We start from the raw sequence: 25539 nt of genomic DNA on the forward strand, positions 1-25539 counted from the left end.
GCCGTCGTGAGCATTGGGCAACTGATGTAGCTTGTCTGTGCCTCGGTTTTCTCATTGGGAAAATGGGATGAGGGGAGAATGTAGATGAAGTGAGAGCAAAATAAGTTAATTCGTGCAGAGCTCTGGGAACGGGGCCTGACTGTCAGCGAGGGGTCCTTGACACATGTTGGCCATGGCTATGATGTGATCTAATATGCGTAAAGCAAACATGCAGGATGAATGTGCCTGTGGGTGACAGTGGTCCTTTCTCTGTGGTTTTGGATTGGCTCAGCAGTTGATGAACCCGACTAGGATTCATGAGGATGCGGGTTTGATCCCTGGCCCTGCTCAGTGGGTTAAGGAGCTGGTGTTGCCGTGAGCTGTGGTGTAGGTCACAGATGCACCTCGGATCCCCAGTTGCTGTGGCTGTGGTGTAGGCCGGCAGCTGTAGCTCTGATTAGACTCCTAGCCTGGAAACTTCCATATGCCGTGGGTGCAGCCCTAAAAAACAAACCAACAACAAAAAATACAACAAAATAAAATTATGTTCTTTTGGAGTTTCCTGGTGGCTCAGTGGATTAAGGATCCAACGTTGTCACTGCTGTAGTTCGGGTCAGTGCTGTAGCACAGGTTCAGTCCCTTGCCAGAAGAATTCTGCCTGCCACAGGTGTGGCCAAAAAAAACTAAACTAAACTAAATAAAATTAGGTTCCTTTTTTTGGCCACGCCCACAGCATGGGGACCTTCCTGGGCCAGGGATCAAACCTGCGTCACAGCAATGACCTGAGCTACAGCAGTGACAACACCAGATCCTTAACCCGCTGAGCCACAAAAGAACCCCCGGCTTTCTTTTTTTAAACGTGGTTTGCTGGTGTTTTCTGGCTCTCACACGAAGAGCACACAGAACCCTTGATTTTGAAGTGGAGGGTCCCCAGGCCCCTCATGGCCTTTGACTCTGACCTGGCCTGGCCTCCTGCCTCAGGTTCACCGAGAAAGGGAACTTGGAAGTGCTGCTCTTCACCATCCAGAGCAAGCTGCGAGCCAACAACCAGAAGGTCTACACGCCCCGGGAGGGCCGGCTCATCTCTGACATCAACAAGGTCCACGACCTCCCCTCTGTCCCCCAGACGAGCCCCCCTCAGCACCAGCCCCTGCTGTCCCTGCTAGAACGCTGGGCCCAGCTGCCCGCACCCTGTCCTGGCTCAGACATGACCCGTGTGTCCTCTCCCAAGTCCGGCACCCCACCCCCATCTCTCTATGAGAGTTCCCATCGTACACATGTCCCCTAGTCCCTTAAATTATTCAGCATGACCCCAGCTCACTCACCTTATTTTTTTTTCCTTTTTTGGCCGCCCCTCAGCATACAGAGTTCCCAGGCCAGGGGTCATATCTGAGCCATATTTGCAACCTAAGTCACAGCTGTGGCAACACCGGATCCTTAATCCCCTGTGCGGGGCCTGGAATCGAACCTGCATCCCAGACACCGCTGATCCCATTGTGCCACAGTGGGAACGCCTCGCCTGCCCTAGCTTAATTTAATTGTATTTTTCACAGACAGCCTAAGATTAATAAAAGTAATAAGGTTCACCCACAGCCTCACCACCACAAATCCAGTGATTTCCACCCCTGTGTCCCGATCCCCTCCAGTGCTTGTCCCCAAGCAGACGTGGTCTCCGCGTGGCTCCCTGGCACTCACCCTATTCCTCAGACTCCCTGCACAGGCGTCTGACCACATTCCGCAGACCTGCCAGACCAAGCTTCCCTGGGACTCACCCTGTGCCCCCTGCCCTGGTGACCCCTCCCCACCCTCACTTCCTGAGCCCTGGCCCTTGAGCGCTAATCCTGTCTCCACCCCGCAGGCCTGGGAGCGGCTGGAGAAAGCCGAGCATGAGCGCGAGCTGGCCCTGCGCACAGAGCTGATCCGCCAGGAGAAGCTGGAGCAGCTGGCCGCCCGCTTCGACCGCAAGGCCGCCATGCGGGAGACCTGGCTCAGCGAGAACCAGCGCCTCGTGTCCCAGGTAGGGCCTGTGCAGGCAGGTCTGGAGACGTGGGAGGGCGAGAGACGGTGGTGGATAAGGAGCCCTGCCACATGGGGAGCTAATGAAACAAGAAATCCATCACGTTGGAGTTCCCGTCGTGGCACAGCAGAAATGCATCTGACTAGGAACCACGAGGTTGCGGGTTCAATCCCTGGCCTCGCGCAGTGGGTTAAGGATCCGGTGTTGCTGTGGCTGTGGTGTAGGCCAGCACCTGTAGCTCCAATTTGACCCTTAGCCTGGGAACCTCCACATGCCGGGGGTGCGGCCCTAAAGAGCAAAAAAGAAAAAAGAAAAAAAGAAAGAAAGAAATCCATCATGCACAAGAGAAGACCAAGAACCAGGGGCTGGGGGCTTGATCAGGAGAAGGGTTGGTGCTACAGGATGGGGTGGGACAGGGAATACTTAGAGCCACCTTGTGGAGTCAGCGTTTTGCCACAGGAGGGCTCTGGGGGCAGGGGATGAGTAGACAGCTGGCCCTGAGCTCCCTGGCCCCCCTCCCTGTCCCCGCCCCAGGACAACTTTGGGCTGGAGCTGGCAGCCGTGGAGGCAGCGGTGCGGAAGCACGAAGCCATTGAGACGGACATCGTGGCCTACAGCGGCCGGGTGCAGGCGGTGGACGCCGTGGCGGCGGAGCTGGCCGCCGAGCACTACCACGACATCAAGCGCATCGCCGCGCGGCAGCACAACGTGGCGCGGCTCTGGGACTTCTTGCGGCAGATGGTGGCTGCCCGCCGGGAGCGGCTCCTCCTCAATCTGGAGCTGCAGAAGGTGTTTCAGGACCTGCTCTACCTCATGGACTGGATGGAAGAGATGAAGGTACCAGCAGATGCTCGGTGGGGTCGAGATGCTCGGGCCCGTGGGGGTCCGACGGGGGAGGGGGGTGACGTTCGCTGGCGTGCTCAGCCCGGCCTTTGCAGAGTATGTACCAGTTCAGGACCCTGTCCCCAGTTCAGATGAACAGAACAGACACGTCCCTGTCTTTTGGGGGCTCACATTCCAGCGGGAGGAGACTGATGATAAAGCCCTTGGGTCTATCAGTATAAACAATACGGCAGGTGGGTGTGAGAGGAAAAGGAAGCAGGCCGGGTGATGGAGTGGTCCAGGAAGGCCTCTCTGCAAAATGCCACATAAGCTGAGAGCAGAATGCCCCAAGGAGCCAGCGCAGAGAGAGCCGAGGAGAGCACCCTCCAGGCAGAAGGAACAGCTGGGCAGAGGCCCTCGGCCTGCTCATGCGTGGCACGTTCCAGATGAGAAGGAAGGCCGGCAGGCCTGTAAGAACAGGGAGGGGGCGTGGGGGGGGTGGACAACACAGCCAGCTCACTTAGGGCTGGCAGGCCTAGCCAAGGAGTTTGGATTTTATTCAGCGTAACATGAAGCGTTGAAAGTGGTTAGAAGGTTTTGGTTTTGATTTTTTTTTTTGTACCTTTCTTTTTATTGAATCATATGACATAATAGAATAAGTAAAAAAAAAAATACACAGAAGCATTTTAAATATAATTATTATAACTCTAAGATCTAGTTTCCTCTAAATCTATCTGGCTGTTTCAGTGAATTCTCAAACCATCTATAATAAAGATTCTGTGTTAAAGGGCCAGTGCTTTAGGATGCAGGATGATTTGCCACATGCATACTGAAGTTCACCATTCATTAAATTTAATTAGCAAAGGTTATATACATGAGGGAAAAGAGAAAAAGAAAAAATTTTAAAACCAAAATTAAGCAGTGTCTCATGACCAACAGAGAATGCTGGATAGAAGGTTTTAAAGACAGGAGAGACATGATTCTGTGTTTTTACATTTTAAAAATGTTGCTCGGACTGCTATTTGAAGAAGGGTTGTGGGCAGCCAGAGTGGGAGCCGAGAGACCAGTCAGAGGCTGTGGCGATGATCTAGGCGAGAGATGAGGACATGGCTAGGTCTGGAGAGGCGCTGGGCATTGCTGGGGCGCCGGGGCCTGAGCCATGACCATGGGAGGGTAGTGATAATTCTGGGGCTGCAAAGATGAGTCAGAGCAGAGATTCCAGGAGTAGGATTTAATAAGAAAGTTGTTTCAAGGGGAGGAAGTTGAGTACAAAGAGGCCAGGGTGCCAGGACAGAACCAGGCTGTCATTGTGTGTGAGTGAGGGCTGATGGAGGGGAGCAGGTGTGCTCACCTGGGCGAGACACCTGGAACCGCCGAAAGAAACGGGAATGTGTGGTTGATGCAGGAAGACGGGGCGAGATTGGCATAGGTGTGCGGGGGGGCAGGAGGCCTGGCTGGGAGGGAAGCGGGCGGCTCCCTGACGGGCAACGACATGCCATGTGTGTCTGGCAGGGCCGGCTGCAGTCCCAGGACCTGGGCAAGCATCTGGCTGGAGTGGAGGACCTGCTGCAGCTGCACGAGCTGGTGGAGGCAGACATCGCCGTGCAGGCCGAGAGGGTGCGGGCTGTCAGTGCCTCTGCGCTGCGCTTCTGCCGCTCAGAAAAAGGTGAAAACTGGGGGAAGGAACTGGGAAGGAGCAGCAAGAGTGGGAGAACCTGGGGACAGGCAGCATATGGGTGGGTGGTGGGTGACAGAGCCAAGGGAGCGGGGTGGGGGAGTTGTAACTGGGGGTGCTTGGAGGACAGCAGAGGGCTGGGCTATACAGCCCTTGACTGTCTGCTGTAATCTTTTCAGAGTACAAACCGTGCGACCCCCAGCTGGTGTCGGAGCGGGTGGCCGCCCTGGAGCAGAGCTACGAGTCGCTGTGTGAGTTGGCAGCGACTCGGCGGGCCCGGCTGGAGGAGTCCCGGCGGCTCTGGCGCTTCCTCTGGGAAGTGGGCGAGACGGAGGCCTGGGTGCGGGAGCAGCAGCACCTGCTGGCCTCCGCAGACACCGGCAGGGACCTGACCGGCGTCCTCCGCCTGCTCAACAAGCACACAGCCCTGCGGGGCGAGATGAGCGGCCGGCTGGGGCCCCTGAAGCTCACGCTGGAGCAGGGCCAGCAGTTAGTGGCCGAGGGCCACCCTGGGGCCAGCCAGGCTGCCGCCCGCGCCGCCGAGCTCCAGGCCCAGTGGGAGCGGCTGGAGGCCCTGGCGGAGGAGCGCGCCCAGCGGCTTGCCCAGGCCGCCAGCCTCTACCAGTTCCAGGCCGATGCCAACGACATGGAGGCCTGGCTGGTGGACGCGCTGCGCTTGGTGTCGAGCCCTGAGCTGGGGCACGATGAGTTCTCCACGCAGGCCCTGGCCCGGCAGCACCGGGCCCTGGAGGAAGAGATCCGAGGCCACCGGCCAACCCTGGATGCCCTGAGGGAGCAGGCTGCCGCCCTGCCTCCGGAGCTGAGCCGCGCCCCCGAGGTGCAGGGCAGGGTGCCCACCCTGGAGCAGCACTACGAGGAGCTGCGGGCCCGGGCTGGCGAGCGCGCACGTGCCCTGGAGGCGGCCCTGGCGCTCTACACCATGCTCAGCGAGGCTGGGGCCTGCGGGCTCTGGGTGGAGGAGAAGGAGCAGTGGCTCAATGGGCTGACCCTGCCTGAGCGCCTGGAGGACCTGGAGGTCGTGCAGCAGAGGTAGGCCCCCAGCTGACTCCCTCCCGAGTGGGGACCAGCATGCAGGGTGGCATCCTGCCACAAAGTCCCCTTTCGTGCCACTTCCTTTTGCGTTTTCCCAGTGGCCAGTCCCCCGCCGGCCCCAGTGGTCTGTTTTATTGAAAAATGGTGTTTTTTTTGTTTTGTCTTTTTGCCTTTTCTAGGATCGCTCCCGCGGCATATGGAGGTTCCCAAGCTAGGGGTCTAATCAGAGCTGTAGCCACCGGCCTACTCCAGAACCACAGCAACTCGGGATCCCAGCTGCATCTGCGACCTACACCACAGCTCACGGCAACGCCAGATCCTTAGCCCACTGAGCAAGGCCAGGGACCGAACCCACAACCTCATGGTTCCTAGTCGGATTCATTAACCACTGCTCCATGACGGGAACTCCTAATGAAAAAAGTTAAAATGTACTCAGAAACACGCAGCCAACTCCTGTACACCTGTCACCCAGATTCGATAATTATCAATACCTTGCTCTATGTGAATAATTTTCTTTTCCGAAGCAAATCCCCAATATTAACATTTCACCTCTATATTCTCCAGGGATGTAGACATTTGTAATAGGAGTCAATTATTTTTAATTGTATGCACAGACTTAAAATAGCTACGGCTTTGAAATTATAAACTTTAAAAAAAAATTTCATGGCCACACCCATGGCATATGGAAGTTCTCGGGCTAGGGATTGAATCTGAGCCACAGCTGCAACCTATGCCACACCTGCAGCAATGCTGGATCCTTAAACCCACTATGCCAGCTGGGGATTGAACCTGCCTCACCTCTGCAGAGACCCTAACCACTGCAGTCAGATTCTTAACCCACCAAGCCATGGCGGGAACTCCTGAAGTTATAAACCTTTTAGACGGAGACATTGATTAACTTCTCAAGAAGTTAGCTTTATTTACAGAAGAATAAATCTTAAACTAATTTGGAAAGAATGTTTTTCTTATAGAACAACATACAGTACCGTTTGCACATAAAACAAAATTAGCAATTCCTTGGTATCATCTACTACTCAATCTATAGTTACATTTCCTGGGGTTTAAAATGTAACTAAAGTTTTGGTTTTGGGGATTTCCCATCGTGGCTCAGTGTTAATGAATCCGACTAGGAACCATGAGGTTGTGGGTTCGACCCCTGGCCTTGCTTAGTGGGTTAAGGATCCAGTGTGGTGTAGGTTGTAGATGTGGCTCTGATCCCGAGTTGCTGTGTCTCTGGTATAGCCTAGTGGCTACAACTCTGATTAGACCCCTAGCCTGGGAACCTCCATATGCCGCGGGAGCGGCCCTAGAAAAGGCAAAAAGACGAAAAAAAAAAAAGTTTTGGTTTTTGTTTTTAGCTATTTAGTTTTCAAGATAAACCATGACAGGAGTCTGGAAACTATAATCCTTATACTAAATTCAGCCTCTGCTTTTTTGGGAAATAAAGTATAGCCACGCCCATTCATTTGCATATCATCCTGGCGGCTTTTTGCACCAAAACAGTAGAGCTGAATACCTCTGATAAAAACTGAATGATGGAGTTCCCTTGTGGCTGAGTGGTTAACTAATCCGACTAGAAACCATGAGGTTTCGGGTTCAATCCCTGGCCTCGCTCAGTGCGTTAAGGATCCGCGTTGCCGTGAGCTGTGGTGTGGGTTGCAGATGCAACTCTGATCTGGCATTGCTGTGGCTGTGGCGTAGGCCGGCAGCTGTAGCTCTGATTGGACTCCTAGCCTGGGAACCTCCACATGCCGCAGGTGTGGCCTTAAAAAGCAAAGGGAATATAAATGACCAATTGAAGACTCCCGGATATTTTTTTAAAAAGGCAAAAAAAAAAAAAGACCAATGGCTCTGGTGTTCCCAGGCTAGGGATCAGATCTGAGCCACAGTTTCAACCCATGCCACAGCTGCAGCAATGCCAGATCCTTTTTTCCACGGTGCTGGGCTGGGGATCGAACCTGCGCCCTGGTGCTGCAGCGACGCTGCCCATCCCATTGTGCCACAGCGGGAACTCCTCAATTCTTTTTTAAACACATGTTCCTAAGAGTGGACCCAGACAGGCAGCTAAGGGGTAAGTCCAAGGAGGAGCAGGGGAGGTTCCACTGCGGGGTGAAGCCCTGTGCCAGGGATTAGTCTGACTTGTCCATAATGTTCATTATGTTTTTGAGCAACTCTAGAGATAACAGTTTTTCTACTTGTTTTGGGGGAGCCAGGGGCTCCCCTTCGACCACAGATGCTATGAATCGTGTGGGGAAGAGGTGCAGAGGCTCCCAGGAATAAGCCTCACATTGATGGCGTGTACCGCCATCGCCCCCGACTCACACCCAGCTCTTCCACCCCATCAGGTTCGAGACCCTGGAGCCCGAAATGAACGCCCTTGCAGCGCGAATTACTGCCGTGAATGACATTGCAGAGCAGTTGCTGAAGGCCAACCCCCCGGGGAAGGGCAGCATTATCAACACCCAGAAGCAGCTCAACCACAGGTGGGGTGAGGAGGAGGCCGCAGACAGGATGGCACCTGGAGAGGTTCCATGGGGGCTGGAATGGAGGCTAAAAAGGAGGAGAGAGAGCCCTCTGGAATACGTGGGAGGGGGCGGTGATGAAAGTGGGGTAAGGTCATCCGAAGAGGCTGGTGCCTGGACGGGGAGCAGACAGGGAGCGTCAAGGGGGTATGGGTGGGGAGCAGCTTCTCTGAGTGGCAGAAGCAGGTGGTAGAATGTACCAGGGAGAGGGAAGCAGAAGGAGGCTGCCGAAGGTACTGGATGGGGCGGGGAAGCTGAGCCGCTCCAGACACGCCCTCTGCTCTCAGGTGGCAGCAGTTTCGGTCCCTGGCAGATGGCAAGAAGGCAGCTCTGACTTCAGCCCTGAGCATCCAGAACTACCACCTGGAGTGCACGGAGACCCAGGCCTGGATGAGAGAAAAGACCAAGGTCATTGAGTCCACCCAGGGCCTGGGCAACGACCTGGCCGGGGTGCTGGCGCTGCAGCGTAAGCTGGCGGGCACCGAGCGGGACCTGGAGGCCATCGCCGCCCGGGTGGGCGAACTGACCCGGGAGGCAAACGCCCTGGCTGCTGGCCACCCCGCCCAAGCCCCTGCCATCAACGCCCGGCTTGGAGAGGTGCAGGCTGGCTGGGAGGACCTCAGGGCCACCATGCGGAGGCGAGAGGAGTCGCTGGGGGAGGCGCGGCGGCTGCAGGACTTCCTGCGCAGCTTGGATGACTTCCAGGCCTGGCTGGGCCGCACGCAGACCTCCGTGGCCTCTGAGGAAGGGCCGGCCACCCTGCCTGAGGCAGAGGCCCTCCTGGCCCAACATGCAGCCCTGCGGGGAGAGGTGGAGCGGGCGCAGAGCGAGTACAGCCGGCTGCGGGCTGTGGGCGAGGAGGTGACCCGGGACCAGGCTGATCCCCAGTGCCTCTTCCTGCGGCAGCGACTCGAAGCGCTGGGCACCGGCTGGGAGGAGCTGGGCCGCATATGGGAGAGCCGGCAAGGCCGTCTTGCCCAGGCCCATGGCTTCCAGGGGTTCCTACGGGATGCACGCCAGGCCGAGGGTGTGCTCAGCAGCCAGGTAAGAGTCCAGGGAGGCAGTGTTCCCATCGGGAAGAAGTGGGAGATGGGGACCAAGGGGATATGAAGGAGTGGAGACTGGGAGGTGGTCAGCGGCAGGTGGAGTAGGTGAGGAAACAGGATGGGCAGGCAGAGCATGTTAAAGAGAAAAAATTAGGGGAGTTCCCGTTGTGGCTCCGCAAGTGAAGAACCCAGCTAGCATCCATGAGGACACAGGTTCAATCCCTGGCCTCGCTCCGTGGGTTAAGGATCCAGTGTTGCTGTGAGCTGAAGTGTAGGTCGCAGGCGTGTCTTAGTTTCTGAGTTGCTGTGGCTGTGGTGAAGGCCGGCAGCTGTAGCTCTGCTTCAACCCCTAGCCTGGGAACTTCCATGTACTGCAAGTGCAGGCCTAAAAAGCAAATAAAGAAAAAAAGAAAGAAAAGAAATAGAAAACCTGGCTCATGGAGTTCCTGTCGTGGATCAGTGGTTAACGAATCCAACTAGGAACCATGAGGTTGCGGGTTCAATCCCTGGCCTTGCTCAGTGGGTTAAGGACCCGGCGTTGCCGTGAGCTGTGGTGTAGGTTGCAGACACGGCTTGGATCCCGAGTTGCTGTGTCTCTGGTATAGCCTGGTGGCTACAGCTCTGATTAGACCCCTAGCCTGGGAACCTCCATATGCCTCAGAAGTGGCCCTGGAAAAGGCAAAAAGACAAAAAAAAAAAAAAAAAAACCTGGCTCATCATAGAACTGTTAAGGAAATATAATCAGCAGCTGTAAATAAGACGGACCAGGATTTGCAGTGTTAAAGGCCCTCCAGGAGTTCCTGCTGTGGTGCAGTGGGTTAAGGATCTGACTTCAGTGGCTCAGGTTGTTGTGGAGGTGGGGGTTCCATCCCCAGCCTGGCACCATGGTTAAAGGATCCAGTGTTGCTGCAGCTGCAGCTGCAGCTTGGATTCGATCCAGGCCCAGGAACTTCCATGTGCCTCGGGCATGGCCATGCATAGAAAAGGCCCTCCAGCCCAGCTCCCTCCTCACTTTCTGAGACGCCCACATAATCCGGCCCCACCCCCCTGTCTCCAGAGCCACACGGTCTGCCTGCCTGGCTGGCCTCCTGGTCAGAGGTACCCTTTGGGTAGATTTCCTCAGAGAGGCTGAGAGATGAGCGCAGCATCTTCGCTCCCACACAGGAATACGTTTTGTCTCACACGGAGATGCCGGGGACACTCCAGGCTGCTGATGCCGCCATCAAGAAACTGGAAGACTTTATGAGCACCATGGATGCCAACGGCGAGCGGATCCGCGGGCTCCTGGAAGCTGGGCGCCAGCTGGTGTCTGCGGGCAACATCCATGCCGAGAAGATCCAAGAGAAGGCCGACTCCATAGAGAGGAGGTAGGAGGAGGACAGGGGGCACACGAGGGGCCCAAGGGGCGTGAGGGAAAATGGGATTCGTGGCCCTCAGACCGACAGGTGGGGAGGGAGAGCCAATGAAAAGTAGAGGAGGAGAAACATCAAGGGCTTCCAGGTTAATTAGAGGGTCCTGACCATTTCACGGCAAGTTCAAGGGCTTCACAGGGGCCTGTCATTACAGACACAGGAAGAATCAAGAAGCAGCGCAGCAGCTTTTGGGCCGTCTTCGGGACAATCGAGAGCAGCAGCATTTCTTGCAAGACTGTCACGAGGTGAGGCGCTGGGCCCCCCTGTCCCCGCGGACACTCCCTAGCCATCCCTTTCCCACAGCATCCTCACTCTTTGAGCCTAGAATCGGTCCACTGCAGCGACACCTGAGCATGTGACCCCGTGCCTGCCTTCTCCGCACATCTGCCACCTCTCCCGACCCACCCTGGTCCCCCTCCCGCCTCACACTTCCCTCCCTCCAAAATGGACTCTGTCCTTCTCTCTCCCTGCTCATGTTGGTCCAGCTGAAACTCTGGATTGACGAGAAGATGCTGACAGCCCAGGATGTGTCCTATGACGAGGCCCGCAACCTGCACACCAAGTGGCAGAAGCACCAGGCGTTCATGGCTGAGCTGGCCGCCAACAAGGACTGGTTGGACAAGGTGGACAAGGTGAGTGATGGGAGGGGAGCGACAAGAAGAGAGCCTTTGGGGAGTTTCCGTTGTGGCTTAGCAGTAAGGAACCCGACTGGCATCCGTGAGGATTTGGGTTTGATCCCTGGCCCCACTCAGTGGGTTAAGGATCCGGCATTGCCATGAGCTGCAGGTGTAGGTCGCAGAAGCGGCTCAGATCTGGCATTGCTATGGCTGTGGTGTAGGCCGGCAGCTACAGCTCTGATTTAGCCCCTAGCCTGGGAACTTCCATGTACTGCAGGTGCGACCCCGAAAAGAAAAAGGAGGGGGGGCTTTAGAGCCTCACTGGGGTGGCCCTAAAAATACAAAAAAAAAAAATAGAAACTTACTTTCAACTCAGCAAGTCTTCCTGGGCTCCGCTGGGTTCTGCAAAGTATACAAAAAGGCGCTTTTCTTCCCTCAGGGGTGTGGAGGTTGGGAAGGGGAAGAGAACCATGTGTCTTCAGCTTTTCCTTCTGTTCAGCAAATATTTGCTTGGTGCTACGCTATGTAAAGCCTTGGGTTAGGCACTGAGTAGGGAACAAAGGTGATTCCGTTGCAGGCTCCACCCTCAAGGAACGACAGGAGACGTGTACACAAACAGCTAAATTCGACCCAGAGCAGAACATAACGAGGGTAATACGAGCCCAATAAAGCCTGGGCACTAAGGAGAGAGGAGATGCGGGAACCCTAGAAGCAGGGCCCTTGGGGTGGTCCAGGAAGGGTGAGTCGAGTTAGGACAGGCAGGGGTGTCTGGGGAAGGATGTTTCTTGGGAGACTGGAAGGCAGGGGTGTGGCAGTGAGACCCCTGTAGGGAGCGAGGGCATGAGTCCCTCTGGCAGGAGCACAGAAGCACAAAGGGCCATGGGAGGAAAGGTGGGGAAAGCCTGCCAGGCCGGATCCTGCAAAGGCCAGATCACCCCGTAAGGACAGAACATCAGAGTGGATTGTGCCGCAGGTTTGTGAGGTTCCCCAGTAGTGCCCTACTCTGGCGCTTGCCATCCTGGCAGTGAGCAGAAAGCGGCCTGAGCGCAGTGTCTTGGTGGGTGTTCCCCTTGGAAGCCGACCCTGAAGCGAGGCTTCCAACACAGGCTACTTCCTTGGGAGGTGACTGCAGGGCATAGGGAGGTGAGGCGGAAAACCGAAGGCAGTCTGTGAAGGAGCCACCTAAGTGCCAGTTACCCCGGTGGGCACCTGGCACTCAGTCCTCATGGGACACCCTGGGAGACGTGTGGAACATGCATTGGAATCACCCCAACCAAAGCAAAGGATGCCCAGAGTTTGCCCACCAACTCCCTGTCTGCCTCTGGCTGAGGGCTGCTTTAAGGGGCAATAACTTCCTGGTATTTCCAGCCCACCTTGGGAAAAAAAAAGTCCTCAAGCAGAAAGGCTGGTCTTGGGCAAACCAGGTGAGACGCACTTGCCATAGTTCAGGTGAGAGGTAATAAGCTGAGAAACATGAAATGATGGCCAGTAACTCAAGACCCTGTGCAGTATGACCCTAGAAACCACAAGCACCAGGGCGCTCAAAATAAAGAAAGAGTACAGTGGCTTCCAGTGGAGACGAGGTTTGAGCTGCACTTGGAAGAAGGAGCAAGAAGGGTTTTTACTCAGCAGCGAAGGTCGGGAACCTTAGCTCGGAGAGCATCCAAGAACTTGGTACCACGGCCCACACTTCAGGTCTCTGCTGTCCTGTAGGTCCCTGTTTTCCATCAGCCCGTGAAGTTCGGTGACCTTGAATTCTGACACTGACCGCTTCCTTGTCCCACACCCAGGAAGGGCGGGAGCTGACTCTCGAGAAGCCAGAGCTGAAAGCGCTGGTGTGGGAGAAGCTGGAGGAGCTGCACAGGCGCTGGGACGAGCTGGAGACCACCACCCAGGCCAAAGCCCGCAGCCTTTTTGATGCCAACCGAGCAGAGCTGTTTGCCCAGAGCTGCTCGGCCCTGGAGAGTTGGCTGGAGAGCCTCCAGGCCCAGCTGCACTCCGACGACTACGGCAAGGACCTCACCAGCGTCAACATCCTGCTCAAGAAGCAGCAGGTGCGCCGAGGGCCTCGGGTGGGAGGGGGAGCAGCAGAAGCGAGGAGGGGCGTGTCTGTAGCTCTTGACTCTCAAGGCCATTGCCAGGCCTCGCAGGCTCCTTCACTGGTGTTTCTCAAAGCGATTTCCACGGCCACTGGTGTCAGAATCTCCAGGAGTGCGTGTGTCAGAGTAAAATCGGGAGACAGAAGCCACACTCTAATTTGAACAAGGACACTTTAGTGAAAAGAACTATTAATTAATAAAAGCTGGTTAACTACCAGTGGGGTTTGTAAAGAGAACTCCAAAGCAGGAGTCAGAAAACATTTTTCCACAAAGGGCCAAATAATATTTTGAACTTTGAGGGGTCCACAGTCTCTGTGGCAATTATTCAGCTCTGTCCTTATAGGGTAAAAGCATTCATGGATGATACACCAAAGAATGGTGTGTCTGGGTGCCAATAAAACTTTATTTACAAAAATGGGCAGGGGGCTGGGTTTGCTGATCCCTGCTCTAAAGAATACCAGAAGAGCAAATATAGGGAGCAGCGACTACCTCTAGGGTTGAGGAGGGGTCCCCAGGAAGGAATAGGATGCCTTTCCCCACCCCAAAGCTGAGTTTCAGACCTTGCTGGGAAAGGCAGAGGCCTGCGGAATGGTGCAGAAATTTGCTGGGGGCATCACAGACCAGAGCAGGTCTGAAGCTGGCAGGCCAAAGCTGACCAGCAGGAAGTTGCCACTGGGATGCCAACAAAATTCACTGGAGAGTGAGAGCCACTGGGTCTCCTGCACACCAGGGGCTGCTGTGCTGAACCTACCGAGAAGCCCCTTCCTTGCCTGGGCATTGTGCTATCCCTCCAGCGCCCTCTACTGACAGAGCCTACCATTGCACCAGCTGGCAAAAGAAATGTTTTCAGGGTCCAGCTCCAGTGACTCAAAATGGGCAAAGATGGACTTGGAACAGAGATGGATTTGGGACCGAGAGACAGTCAGTTGACAGCTGCCGCAGTTGTCCCCCACACACCCTGGATTCTTGTATATATTAAAGTTTGAGGTCCACTGATGGAGGCCATGACAAGTTAAGAATTCATGACTGGCTTGAGCTAGACTCGTGTCTCCTCTGGGTTTGAAGGTGGAGGCGTGGTGGTGACGTCGCCTTCCTCTTCTGCTTGGCAGATGCTGGAAAGGGAGATGGCTGTGCGGGAGAAGGAGGTGGAGGCGATCCAGGCTCAGGCTCAGGCGCTGGCACAGGAGGACCAGGGTGCAGGGGAGGTGGAGCGGACCTCGAGGGCCGTGGAGGAGAAGTTCAGGGCCCTGTGCCGGCCCATGAAGGAGCGCTGCCAGCGCCTGCAAGCCTCTCGCGAGCAGCACCAGTTCCACCGGGACGTGGCAGATGAGATAGTGAGTGTCTGGGATCTGGGCTGGGCTCAGTCTCCTTCACGGTAACGTGCTCCCGCCTTTGGTTCTCGAGTCTCCTTCCTGGTGCTGGGGAGGTGCGAGCAGCGCTCTGTTTCCCTTCCCTTTGGCCTTGAATCTACCCTCTCGGGACACCTGGGGATGCCCTCTAGGTCCCTTGACCCCAGAACCAGGGATGACTGTCCCCAACACACATATACCAGGAGCCCTAGAAAACCTTCCCCCAGCTCTTCCTCCGCTCTCCGGACCTCCACTGACCCCCTCTTTCTCATCCAGTTGTGGGTGACAGAGCGGCTACCCATGGCTAGCTCCATGGAACACGGCAAGGACCTGCCCAGTGTCCAGCTCCTCATGAAGAAAAACCAGGTGAGGCAGAGGCCACAGGCAAATTACAGGTTCCCAAGAGCTTCCCCAGACTTGATAGTTTGTTTTCGGAGTTCCCGTTGTGGCTCAGCGAGTTCAGAAACCAACATTGTGTCCATGAGGATGCGAGTTCAATCCCTGGCCTCACTCAGTGGGTTAAGGACCTGGCGTTGCTGTGAGCTATAGTGTAGGTCACAGATGAGGCTCGGATCCTGAGTTGCTGTGGCTGTGGTGTAGGCCGGCAGCTGTAGCTCTGATTAGACCCCTAGCCTGGGAACCTCCATATGCCACGGGTGCAGCCCTAAAAAGCAAAAAAAAAAAAAAAAAAAAAAAAAAAGTCCTGAGGTTTCTCCAGCTCCCGCTCGATGCTGTGTGTCATCCTAGACCTCAGTGGATGGCCTTTCCTCGCCCAGAGACTGGGGGTGGGGGGGTGTCCCCTGTTAGGAGATCATGTGACTTGAGAGGTGTCATCCTCACGTCCTTGGGCCAGAAGAGAGGGGAAGCGAATCGGACTCAGGAAGGACAGGGAGCAAGAGTGTGTGGAGTTCCCACTGTGGCGCGGTGGGTTAATGATCCCACTTGTCTCTATGGCGTCGCCGGCTCGATCCCTGGCTTGGTGCAGTGGCTTAAGAATCTGGCATTGCCACATCAGTGGTGTAGGTTGCAGATGAGGCTCCGATTGGCTCCCTAGCCTGGGAACTTACATGTGCCACCAGTGCAGCCACAAAAGAAAAGAAAAAAAAAAAACAAAAACGAATCGAGAGTGTGAATGGGGCTTGCTGTGGAGTAGGTGTAAGGGGGGATGTAGGGAGAGGGGGCCCCTTCGCAAGCCTTTCAGCTTTTCCCCTCCTATTGCTCCGGACAGACCCTGCAAAAGGAGATACAGGGTCACGAGCCTCGGATCGCGGACCTGACAGAGCGGCAGCGCGCTCTGGGTGCGGCCGCAGCAGGCCCGGAGCTGGCTGAGCTGCAGGAAATGTGGAAGCGCCTGGGCCACGAGCTGGAGCTCCGAGGGAAACGACTGGAGGAGGCCCTGCGGGCGCAGCAATTCTACCGCGATGCCGCAGAGGCGGAGGCCTGGATGGGAGAGCAGGAGTTACACATGATGGGCCAGGAGAAAGCCAAGGTGAGGGCCAGGGCAGAGCTCAGGCTGCTCTTTCCTCCAGCACCTTGACCCCTACTCCCTGACGCCACTGTCCCCTCCCCCAGGACGAGCTGAGTGCCCAGGCAGAGGTGAAGAAGCATCAGGTATTGGAACAAGCCCTGGCCGACTACGCCCAGACCATCCACCAGCTGGCAGCCAGCAGCCAAGACATGATTGACCATGAGCACCCAGAGAGGTGAGCACAGCGGGCAGCAAGGGAGCCAGTTCCTGGGGCAGAGGGGAGCCCGGTCCGGGAAGGCGCAGAGATGGCAGAGCCTTAGGGACTTGGCAAGTAGTGGGGCGGGGGGTGGCTAAGAGGGACAGGACTCTACGGGATCGGCGAGGGGTCAGAGCAGTGCGTCCTCCCCCACCCTTCGCAGCACGCGGATATCCATCCGCCAAGCCCAGGTGGACAAGCTGTACGCCAGCCTGAAGGAGCTGGCGGGAGAGCGGCGGCAGCGCTTGCAGGAGCACCTGCGCCTGTGCCAGCTCCGCCGTGAGCTGGATGACCTGGAGCAGTGGATCCAGGAGCGAGAGGTTGTGGCAGCCTCACACGAGCTGGGCCAGGACTACGAGCACGTGACCGTGAGTGTGGGGAGGGGGCCGGCCACGGTCCAGGAAGAGTAGAGGACCCGGTGGGAGACTAGCGCCTCGCCCTGAGCAGAGCGCCAGTGGGCGGTGGGGTGCAAGCCCAGGTTGAGCAGACGTGGTCCTCCAGGTTTTGAGGTATTTAATGTGAAGAATTGTGCAGGAGATCCTTTGGGGCACAGAGGGTTAAGAACCTGGTGTTGTCACTGCAGGGTTTGATCCCCAGCCCAGGAATTTCTGCATGGTGGGTGCAGCCAGAAAGAGGAGAAAAAAAAAAAGTGCAGAAAGGAGGGTGTGGGTGGGGCCGTGCACAGACGTGGGCAAAAAGCAATGACCAGTCACTCTTTTCCAGCAGAACTCAGTATTGGGGGGGACTTGAGATTCCCCTTCACCTTTTGGGGTCTGGACCCTCACTGGTGTAGAAATATGGCGCATAGTTCGGGTATCCTTATCTGAAGACTTAAAGGTTGCAAGCAGCCTGACACCTTAGCTGGGGGCTGGAGGCTGGGGCATCAGGCACATCCAGGGTCATTGGGAAAGCACTCTTCCCCACACTAACTTGGCCCTGCTGCAGAAACCTATTTTGGCCCGTGTGGCTCCGGGGAAAGAAGTGGGTGCTCAGTCTGGGGTGAGAGGACTTGTCCACAAGGCAGGGAGCGCATCCTCCAGTATCACAGCATTGACTGTGCAACTGCTTCTGCCACCAGATGCTGCGGGACAAATTCCGCGAGTTCTCCCGGGACACGAGCACCATTGGCCAGGAGCGGGTGGATGGCGCCAACGCCTTGGCCAATGGGCTCATCGCTGGGGGCCATGCTGCCCGGGCCACAGTGGCTGAGTGGAAGGACAGTCTCAACGAGGCCTGGGCTGACCTGCTCGAGCTACTGGACACGCGGGGTCAAGTGCTGGCAGCTGCCCACGAGCTGCAGCGCTTCCTGCATGGGGCGCGCCAAGCCCTGGCACGGGTGCAGCACAAGCAGCAGCAGCTTCCCGACGGGACCGGCCGAGATCTCAACGCAGCTGAGGCCCTGCAGCGCCGGCACTGTGCCTTTGAGCACGACATCCAGGCCCTCAGCGCCCAGGTCTGACCCCAGCACGCGTGGGGCTGGGGGCTGGGGTCTGGGGGATGTGGACGGGGGGTGCTCAGAGGAGACTCCGCACAGAGTGCAGGAATGTGGAGGGATGGCATCCCCCGCAGGGACACTTAGGGACGGTTAGAATGGTTCTAGGAAACCATCTCTGGCCAGGGGACGCCTAGCTACCATGTCCACACCTTTGACCACAAGGCTCTTTAAGGGCCTGCGATGTTTTCCGATGTCTTCATGTTGTACTAAAATCCATATGTTGATCCCAGATGGATCAGGGATTAGGCGTTAGACCCACACAAAATAAGCATAGATCTTTCCTCCAGCTGTTTCAACCCAGTCAGTTCCCCACCCGGTCCTTTCTTGAGGCTGAAAATCTCATTCTAGCAATCTTCGAGGTCCCCCATGTGCTGAACGGGCCTCTGAAAGTTCAACTGGCTAGCGGCCCTTTTAAAGGGTTGACCCCCAGGCTAAGCCCAGGCCCCCCAGGTGAGACCCAGCAGGGTGGAGTGTGGCAGGACTTCCTCCCTCCCCCGCTCAGCCCCCCCCCCCCGCTCCCCCTCCCACTTTTCCAGCTAGTCAAATGGATAGGAGGTGGAGGGCAGAGGCCTGGCCTGGACAAGGCAGGTCTTTGCAGCTCCTTAGTCTCCCAACTCTGCTGACTTTGACCTGGGGCCTTGCAGGTCCAGCAGGTGCAGGACGACGGCCACCGGCTCCAGAAGGCCTATGCCGGAGACAAGGCGGAGGAGATCGGCCGCCACATGCAGGCTGTGGCCGAGGCCTGGGCGCAGCTTCAGGGAAGCTCTGCTGCCCGCCACCAGCTGCTGCTGGACACCACGGACAAGTTCCGCTTCTTCAAGGCTGTCCGGGAGCTGATGCTGTGGATGGATGGGGTGAACCTGCAGATGGACGCCCAGGAGCGGCCCCGGTGAGGCCCACAGTGCCTGGCGGCCTCCAGGGGTTGCGGGCTGGTGACCAGGATAGAGTTGCGGGCAGTGGATGATTTGGTCTCTGTACCCCCAGGGATGTGTCCTCCGCAGACCTGGTCATCAAGAACCATCAAGGCATCAAGGCAGAGATAGAGGCCAGGGCTGACCGCTTCTCCTCTTGCGTCGACATGGGGCAGGGCCTGCTCGCCAGGAGCCACTATGCGGCTGAGGAGGTGGGAGAGGCCTGGCATGGCTGGTCCTCTTCATGGGGAGGCCTCGAGGCTGATGTCTCCTGTCAGTCTTTGGGCTTCTTCTCATTCTTCCTTTGTAGAAACCTTTCGCTCTCTCTCCCTTCAAGGATCTTCAGGGATCTCTGCCCCCCCTCCTTTTTTTTTTTTTTTTTTTTTTTTTTTTTTTTTTTTTTTTGCTTTTTAGGGCCACACCCATGGCATATGGAAGTTCCCAGGCTAGGGGTCTAATCGGAGCTATGGCTTCTGGCCTACACCACAGCCACAGTAACGCCAGATCCGAGCCGCGTCTGCGACCTACACCACAGTTCATGGCAACACTGGATCCGTAACCCACTGAGTGAGGCCAGGGATCGAACCTGCATCCTCATGCATCCTAGTTGGGTTCTTTAACTGCTAAGCCATGAAGGGAACTCCCATGAGATTTCCCCATTTTATCTTTCCCCAGGACTGTCTGCCTCTTGCAATAAGAAATCACTAGTTTCCCCCATGTGAGAAAGGCCCTGCTGGGTGCTAACTCCCATCTCTACCCCTCCTCCCCAACCCCAGATCTCAGAGAAGCTGTCTCAGCTTCAGGCACGGCGCCAGGAGACAGCCGACAAGTGGCAGGAGAAGATGGACTGGCTCCAGCTTGGTGAGCCACCGTGAGGGGCAGGAAACTGAGGGCTCCAGGCCCAGGGGGAGGGGCTGGGGGTCTTGCACCCTAGAGATTCCAGGGTAGGTAAGATCAGGGGGCCTGGGCACGGAATTCAACCACCCAGGCATGGCACTGCTGGGCTCTGCCCTGAGTTCTTGCTCTGGACCAGTGGCTTTCTCTGTGCCCTGTCCCTGCTGTGTCCCACTCTGATTTGTCATCTCCCTGTGACCCCCGATCCCTGCAGTTTTGGAGGTGCTCGTGTTTGGGAGAGATGCAGGAATGGCGGAGGCCTGGCTGTGCAGCCAAGAGCCACTGGTGCGAAGTGCTGAGTTGGGTTGCACAGTTGACGAAGTTGAGAGCCTCATCAAGCGGCACGAGGCCTTCCAGAAGTCTGCAGTGGCCTGGGAGGAGCGTTTCAGCGCCCTGGAGAAGCTCACCGCGGTGAGGGCTACAGGACCCCAGGGACACCGCCCCCTCCCCCGCCTCAGGCCTTGTGCGCACTCCTGCCTGCAGGAGCCATTTCTTCTCCCATTGCCCCAGCCTGTCCCACATGGGAGCCGTGCCCTATTGTCCCCTCAGCTGTAGGAGCCATCAGTTCCGCTGGGTGGCCCTAAGAGACACACATCCCTCTTTTTTATTTCCACTTGTGGCCGCCCCACAGCAAATGGAGCTCCCAGGCCAGGGATCCAAGCCACAGTCTCCACTAACCTGAAGCTGTGGCAATGCCAGATCCCGAACCCACTGTGCCAGGCCAGGGATTTTTCTTTTTTTTTTTTTTTTTTTCTTTTTTTGTCTTTTTACCTTTTCTAGGGCCGCTCCTGCGGCATATGGAGGTTCCCAGGCTAGGGGTCTAATCAGAGCCGTAGCCACCGGCCTACACCAGAGCTACAGCAACGAGGGATCCGAGCCACATCTGCAACCTACACCACAGCTCACGACAAGGCCGGATCCTTAACCCACTGAGCAAGGCCGGAGATCGAACCTGCAACCTCATGATTCCTAGTCGGATTCATTAACCACTGCGCCACGATGCGAACTCCCAGGCCGGGATTGAACCCGCGTCCCAGCACTCCCAAGACACCACCAATCCCATTGCACCACAGTGGGAACTTCCCCCGTTGCCTCTCATCCTCACCTGCTTCTGAAATTCTGTTCTCCATCCTTCCTGTTTCATCTGACTAGAGCTGGGACGGTTCTGGCTTCCTTAATGCCCTGGTCCTCTTAGATGAGACCTTCTATGCTCTGACCTCAGAAATTTTTGACAGCTGGAGGAGCAGGAGAAGGAGCGGAAAAGAAAGAGGGAGGAAGAGGAACGGAGGAAACAGCCTCCTGCTCCAGCGCCCACAGCCAGTCTGCCTGCAGGGGACCTGGTGGACAGCCACGCAGCCCCTGAGGCTACTTGGGACGGGTGAGAGTGGGGACCCTGACGGGGGAGGAAGACGAGGCTGAGCCTGAGCAACCCGAAGACTTAGTATTCCCTGTCCCCTTGTGCCACTCCAGAGCCCACCCCCGCCTACCAGCATCCTCACAGCCAGCCAGCGTGAACGGAGTCTGCACAGATGCCGAATCCCCCCAGGTGACCCCTGCCGCCCCGAGCACCCCCATCAGGATCTCAGCCCCTCCCTGTGCGCATCGTCTTACGGTTTCTTGTCCTTGTAGCCCCTGATGGAACAACAGAGACTCGAGCAGGGCAGCTTCCCAGAAGGGCCTGTGAGTTTCTCCTGGAGGCGTGGGTGTGATACCTGGGAGCAGAGGGGCGACGAGGGATGTGAGCTGGGTGGTGGGGCTGCCGGGGTGAGGAGAGGAGAGAGACTCAAAGGCAACGTGGTGGGGGCAAGACCAGCTCTTGGACATTCAGCCTGAGAGTCTAGCCCCCCTCTGACCTTTTGTCACAAATACCCTTTGCTTCCCAGGCCTCTGGTGCTGGCGACGAAGCCAACGGGCCACGAGGAGAGAAGCAGACGCGGACAGGGGGCCCAGCCCCTCCTGTAATGCCCCAGAGCAGGTCGTCCGAGTCAGCCCGAGTTGCCACGTTGCCCACTCGAGGCCCGGAGCTCTCTGCCCAGGAACAGATGGAGGGGATGCTGTGCCGCAAGCAGGAGATGGAGGCCTTCGGCAAGAAGGCCGCCAACAGGTACTGGCTCTGGCCACACAGGCCGGCAGGGGGGCTTGCCCAGAACCCCTTCCTAGATACAGGCGGGAGGGGGAGGGCTCGGGAGCAGAGAGGGCCCTCAAGCAAAGGCCAGAGGGTACAAAGAGGATGGGCCTGGCGACAGGCGTGGCACTGGGAGTCCCCCGACCCCCAAGCTGTTCCCGGGGTTACCGGCCCCTCAAAGGCCCTCCAGTCACCTGCGTCACCTGCACCACGTCCCTCCCAGGTCATGGCAGAACGTGTACTGTGTCCTGCGGCGCGGGAGCCTTGGCTTTTACAAGGACGCGAAGGCAGCCAGCGCCGGAGTGCCCTACCACGGGGAAGTGCCTGTCAGCCTGGCCAGGGCCCAGGGCAGCGTTGCCTTCGACTATCGAAAGCGCAAGCATGTCTTCAAGCTGGGGTAGGACCAGAATGTGCCCTCAGGATGGGAGGGGACGTTGCAGTGACATAAGGCCTGGGAGCCATGAGCTAGATCCGGAGAGATCAGAGTTATAGGGCCAGAGTTATTTGGGGACAGAGACGTAGCTGAGGTGGAGGCGGGGGATCTGGTTGTATTCCACGCCAAGAGGAGCAGGAGCACCAAGATGCAGGCCTGTGAGGCTGAAAACCTCCTGCGTGGGATCTTGGGCAGAGTGCGGGCACTCCCCCGTCTCCAGGGACTCCGGGGGCTGCCCGCACCTGCCAGCAAGCAGGAGGCAGGGCCTGGGATGGAAGGGAGCTTGCCCTGGTCCTTGGCAGCTAGTCAAGAAGGATTTGCACGGTCCTGGGAATCTGAAGAATGTGCAGAACGTGTCCAGTCTGGCTCTGAGCGCCCAGGGCATGTTCTCCAGCCTGGTCTCAGGGTGGTAACTGCATGCTCACCAGCCCCGATCTGGCCAATCAGATGCTCAGTTCTGCTCTGTGGTTTCTCTCTCCCAACAGCTTACAGGACGGGAAAGAATACCTATTCCAGGCCAAGGACGAGGTGAGCTGTCCCTTCTCCGCCCGGGGCCCCGTCTCTCCGTGCATGCTCAGACCCTCCGGGGGACAGCCCCCTTTCTTCCGGCTCCCCTTTCTCCTTGTCTTAAGCGTTTCATTCTCGGATATCAGATGGCCCACCATGTGCCGGCTGAATGCTTGTGAAGGCCACCCCAAAACTCATCCCCTACCTTAAAGGAGTTTGTTCCTCCAGTGAGATGGAACAGTCATCTCTGCCACCTCCTTTCACGTTGCCCCCAGTTCCACTCCCTCCGCAACCCCCTTCCCCTAGCCTTACACCCCTGTCCCCCTTTCATGCTGGTCTTTTTTTTTTTTTTTTTTTTTTGTCTTTTTAGAGCCGTACCCGCCGCATATGGAGTTTCCCAGGCTAGGGGTTAAATCGGAGCTGTAGACACCAGCCTACGCCACAGCCACAGCGATGCCAGATCCAAGCCACATCTTCGACCCACACCACAGCTCACGGCAACACCAGATCCTCAGCCCACTGAGTGAGGCCAGGGATTGAACCTGCGTCCTCGTGGATGTTAGTCAGATTTGAGCCACGGCGGGAACGCTCATGCTGGTCCTTGAAGTTGACCAGCTGTCTTTCCACGCCCCCTGCAGGCAGAGATGAGCTCGTGGCTGCGGGTGGTGAACGCGGCCATTGCCACTGCCTCCTCTGCCTCTGGAGAGCCTGAAGAGCCAGCGGTGCCCAGTGCCACCCGGGGCATGACCCGGGCCATGACCATGCCCCCGGTATCACCGGTCGGGGCTGAGGGACCTGTCGTACTTCGCAGCAAGGACGGCAGGGAACGAGAGCGAGAAAAGCGCTTCAGCTTCTTCAAGAAGAACAAGTAGTAGAGGCGAGACTCCCGGCCAACTCCCTCCCTCTGTCCAGGAAACTGCCAGGGACGTCGACAGGGACCACCCTCTTGTTGGGACAACTGCCTGCTGCTAGGGTCTGTTGCCAAGGTCAACCCATCACCAGGAACTGTCTCTGGGGACAAGTCCGTGTTCCCAAGGGCAGCCCTTTTCTTCCGCTATTTAATTCCAGACTGGTGGTGGGACCCAGGCAACCCCCGATTCCACTCCCTCCGTTCCCCCCTCTCCCCCAGCCTTACGCCTCCACCCCCACCACAGCGCGCACAGCGCTGCGCCCTCAACGTAGGCCATGCGGGGAATGGCTGTCCCCCCCCTCAGGGCCATCCTCCCGCCACAGCTAGGGCACGCCATCCATTCCTTGCCCCTGGGGACCAGCCAGGAACCTCAAAGAGCTGAAGCAGGACCTGGGGGCAAGTTTGCCAGGTGACGAGTCAGAGATGCTGAAGCTCCCCCACCCCGCCCTTCCTCATCCTCTGGCTCAAGCGGCCCCTCCATCTCCAGCGATTCTCAACAGCTTCCAGGTGTGAGTTGTTCAGGGGCAACCACAGCCTTGAGTCTGGCCAAGGAGGTGATTAAACAGCTCAGCTTCTCTTACCGCCTCGGGGTGTCTTTGCTTTCCTGACCACAAGCCTCTCTGCCTTTGCCCGTGTCTCCACCCCCACGTTCCACCCCATGAAAGTTGGGCACCAGGAAGGGAGTCGTTCCCTGCCTCTTAACATTAATGCCCCTTGTTAACACCGTCCTGACCCGTGCTGAACGTCTTGGTCTAAAAGAGGCTTGACAGTGGGCAGCCCAGCAAAGTGGAGGTCACTACCATGGGAAAATGAAGCCAAGGTAGGGAGGCTCTCAGATCAATGTGTTTCTCAGGGGCTCGAATGCTGTGGCCAGAGTGGAACCCGGACACAGGAGACCAGGGCTGGGAACTACTCCCTGGTGCACAACTTTCTTCACTCATGATTCTCTCAACTGTTTTCAAAACCAGAAGTCTTCAGAGCCTCGCCACAACCTTGTCTCAGCCTTACAGCAGAGAGTGGAACACACAGGCAGGGACCACTGACCCCTCTTTCTCCCCCCGCTCTGTCTCAATAGAGAAGACCCCAAAAGAGGATCAAGAGAGTTCAGACAGGGAGTTCCCGTCGTGGCGCAGTGGAAACAAATATGACTAGGAACCATGAGGTTGCGGGTTCAATCCCTGGCCTCACTCAGTGGGTTAAGGATCCAGCGCTGCCATGAGCTGTGGAGTAGGTCACAGACGCGGCTCGGATCTAGCGTTGCTGTGGCTGGGCTGTGACTGTAGCTGGCAGCTGCAGCTCTGATTCAACCCCTGGCCTGGGAACTTTCATACGCCATGGGTGCAGTCCTAAACCAAAAAAAAAAAAAAAAAAGGAAAGAAAAGTTACAGAAGAGTTAACCCCAAAAACTTACGAGGAACAAGAAGAGATGCTTAAAATCATTAATAATCAGATGCAAATTAAAGCAAAGATGATATATCACTTTATACCTCTTATACTGGCAAAAATTAGACAATTGGATAATGTCACACATTGGTAGAGACCTTGAGATGCAGGGCCCCTCAGGTGCTGCAGGTGGCAGAGTCGCCTGGTTTCCAGAGGACAACCTGGCATGATTGGACGGTTAGTCCCACATGCACCCTACAAGCCAGCAACCCAACAATTCCACCCCTGGGTTCATCTCCCCTCAAATTCTCACACCAATCCATTAGAACACACATAATTAAAATAGGATGTTGACTGCAACCCGGTTGATAACTACAGTAAGGAGTCGGAGGCAACCTGAGTGTCCCATGCTGGGAGATGGCTTCGTCAAATACAGTGGCTGCACACCAGGGAGTATTACTCAGTTGTTAGACACCGCACAGTAACAGTGCTTACTGAAAAAAGGAAGAGACAGGAGTTCCTCCTCAGAAAACTCAATATAGAACTACCATATGACCCAGCAATCC

General features: G+C 56.7%; 1 protein-coding gene across 12 annotated transcripts in view; it reads left to right on the forward strand.

Annotated features, from left to right (window-relative positions):
* The window catches only part of SPTBN2 (spectrin beta, non-erythrocytic 2), a 43615-nt gene extending 19444 nt beyond the window's left edge, over window positions 1-24171 (forward strand). For all 12 annotated transcript variants that reach the window (XM_085010624.1, XM_085010623.1, XM_021082771.2 and 9 more), the window contains 28 exons: window positions 961-1078; window positions 1838-1996; window positions 2531-2833; window positions 4331-4484; window positions 4673-5543; window positions 7892-8029; window positions 8356-9112; window positions 10279-10481; window positions 10681-10771; window positions 11012-11158; window positions 12934-13197; window positions 14352-14576; window positions 14868-14957; window positions 15820-16080; window positions 16164-16294; window positions 16479-16683; window positions 17394-17768; window positions 18455-18699; window positions 18795-18933; window positions 19498-19582; window positions 19830-20026; window positions 20851-20993; window positions 21086-21161; window positions 21245-21295; window positions 21499-21719; window positions 21964-22137; window positions 22659-22701; window positions 23319-24171. In XM_085010624.1, coding sequence (XP_084866750.1) covers window positions 961-1078; window positions 1838-1996; window positions 2531-2833; window positions 4331-4484; window positions 4673-5543; window positions 7892-8029; window positions 8356-9112; window positions 10279-10481; window positions 10681-10771; window positions 11012-11158; window positions 12934-13197; window positions 14352-14576; window positions 14868-14957; window positions 15820-16080; window positions 16164-16294; window positions 16479-16683; window positions 17394-17768; window positions 18455-18699; window positions 18795-18933; window positions 19498-19582; window positions 19830-20026; window positions 20851-20993; window positions 21086-21161; window positions 21245-21295; window positions 21499-21719; window positions 21964-22137; window positions 22659-22701; window positions 23319-23552 — 6100 coding nt within the window. In that variant the 3' untranslated portion in view covers window positions 23553-24171. The remainder of the gene's footprint in view (window positions 1-960; window positions 1079-1837; window positions 1997-2530; window positions 2834-4330; window positions 4485-4672; window positions 5544-7891; window positions 8030-8355; window positions 9113-10278; window positions 10482-10680; window positions 10772-11011; window positions 11159-12933; window positions 13198-14351; window positions 14577-14867; window positions 14958-15819; window positions 16081-16163; window positions 16295-16478; window positions 16684-17393; window positions 17769-18454; window positions 18700-18794; window positions 18934-19497; window positions 19583-19829; window positions 20027-20850; window positions 20994-21085; window positions 21162-21244; window positions 21296-21498; window positions 21720-21963; window positions 22138-22658; window positions 22702-23318) is intronic.
* Window positions 24172-25539: the final 1368 nt, after the last annotated feature.

The sequence above is a fragment of the Sus scrofa genome, chromosome 2 (assembly GCF_054392235.1).
Source record: "Sus scrofa isolate SSC_HxYL_T2T_F1_AM1 chromosome 2, Sscrofa_HxYL_maternal_Yorkshire_Landrace_v2.0, whole genome shotgun sequence".
NCBI classification, from domain to species: Eukaryota; Metazoa; Chordata; class Mammalia; order Artiodactyla; family Suidae; genus Sus; species Sus scrofa.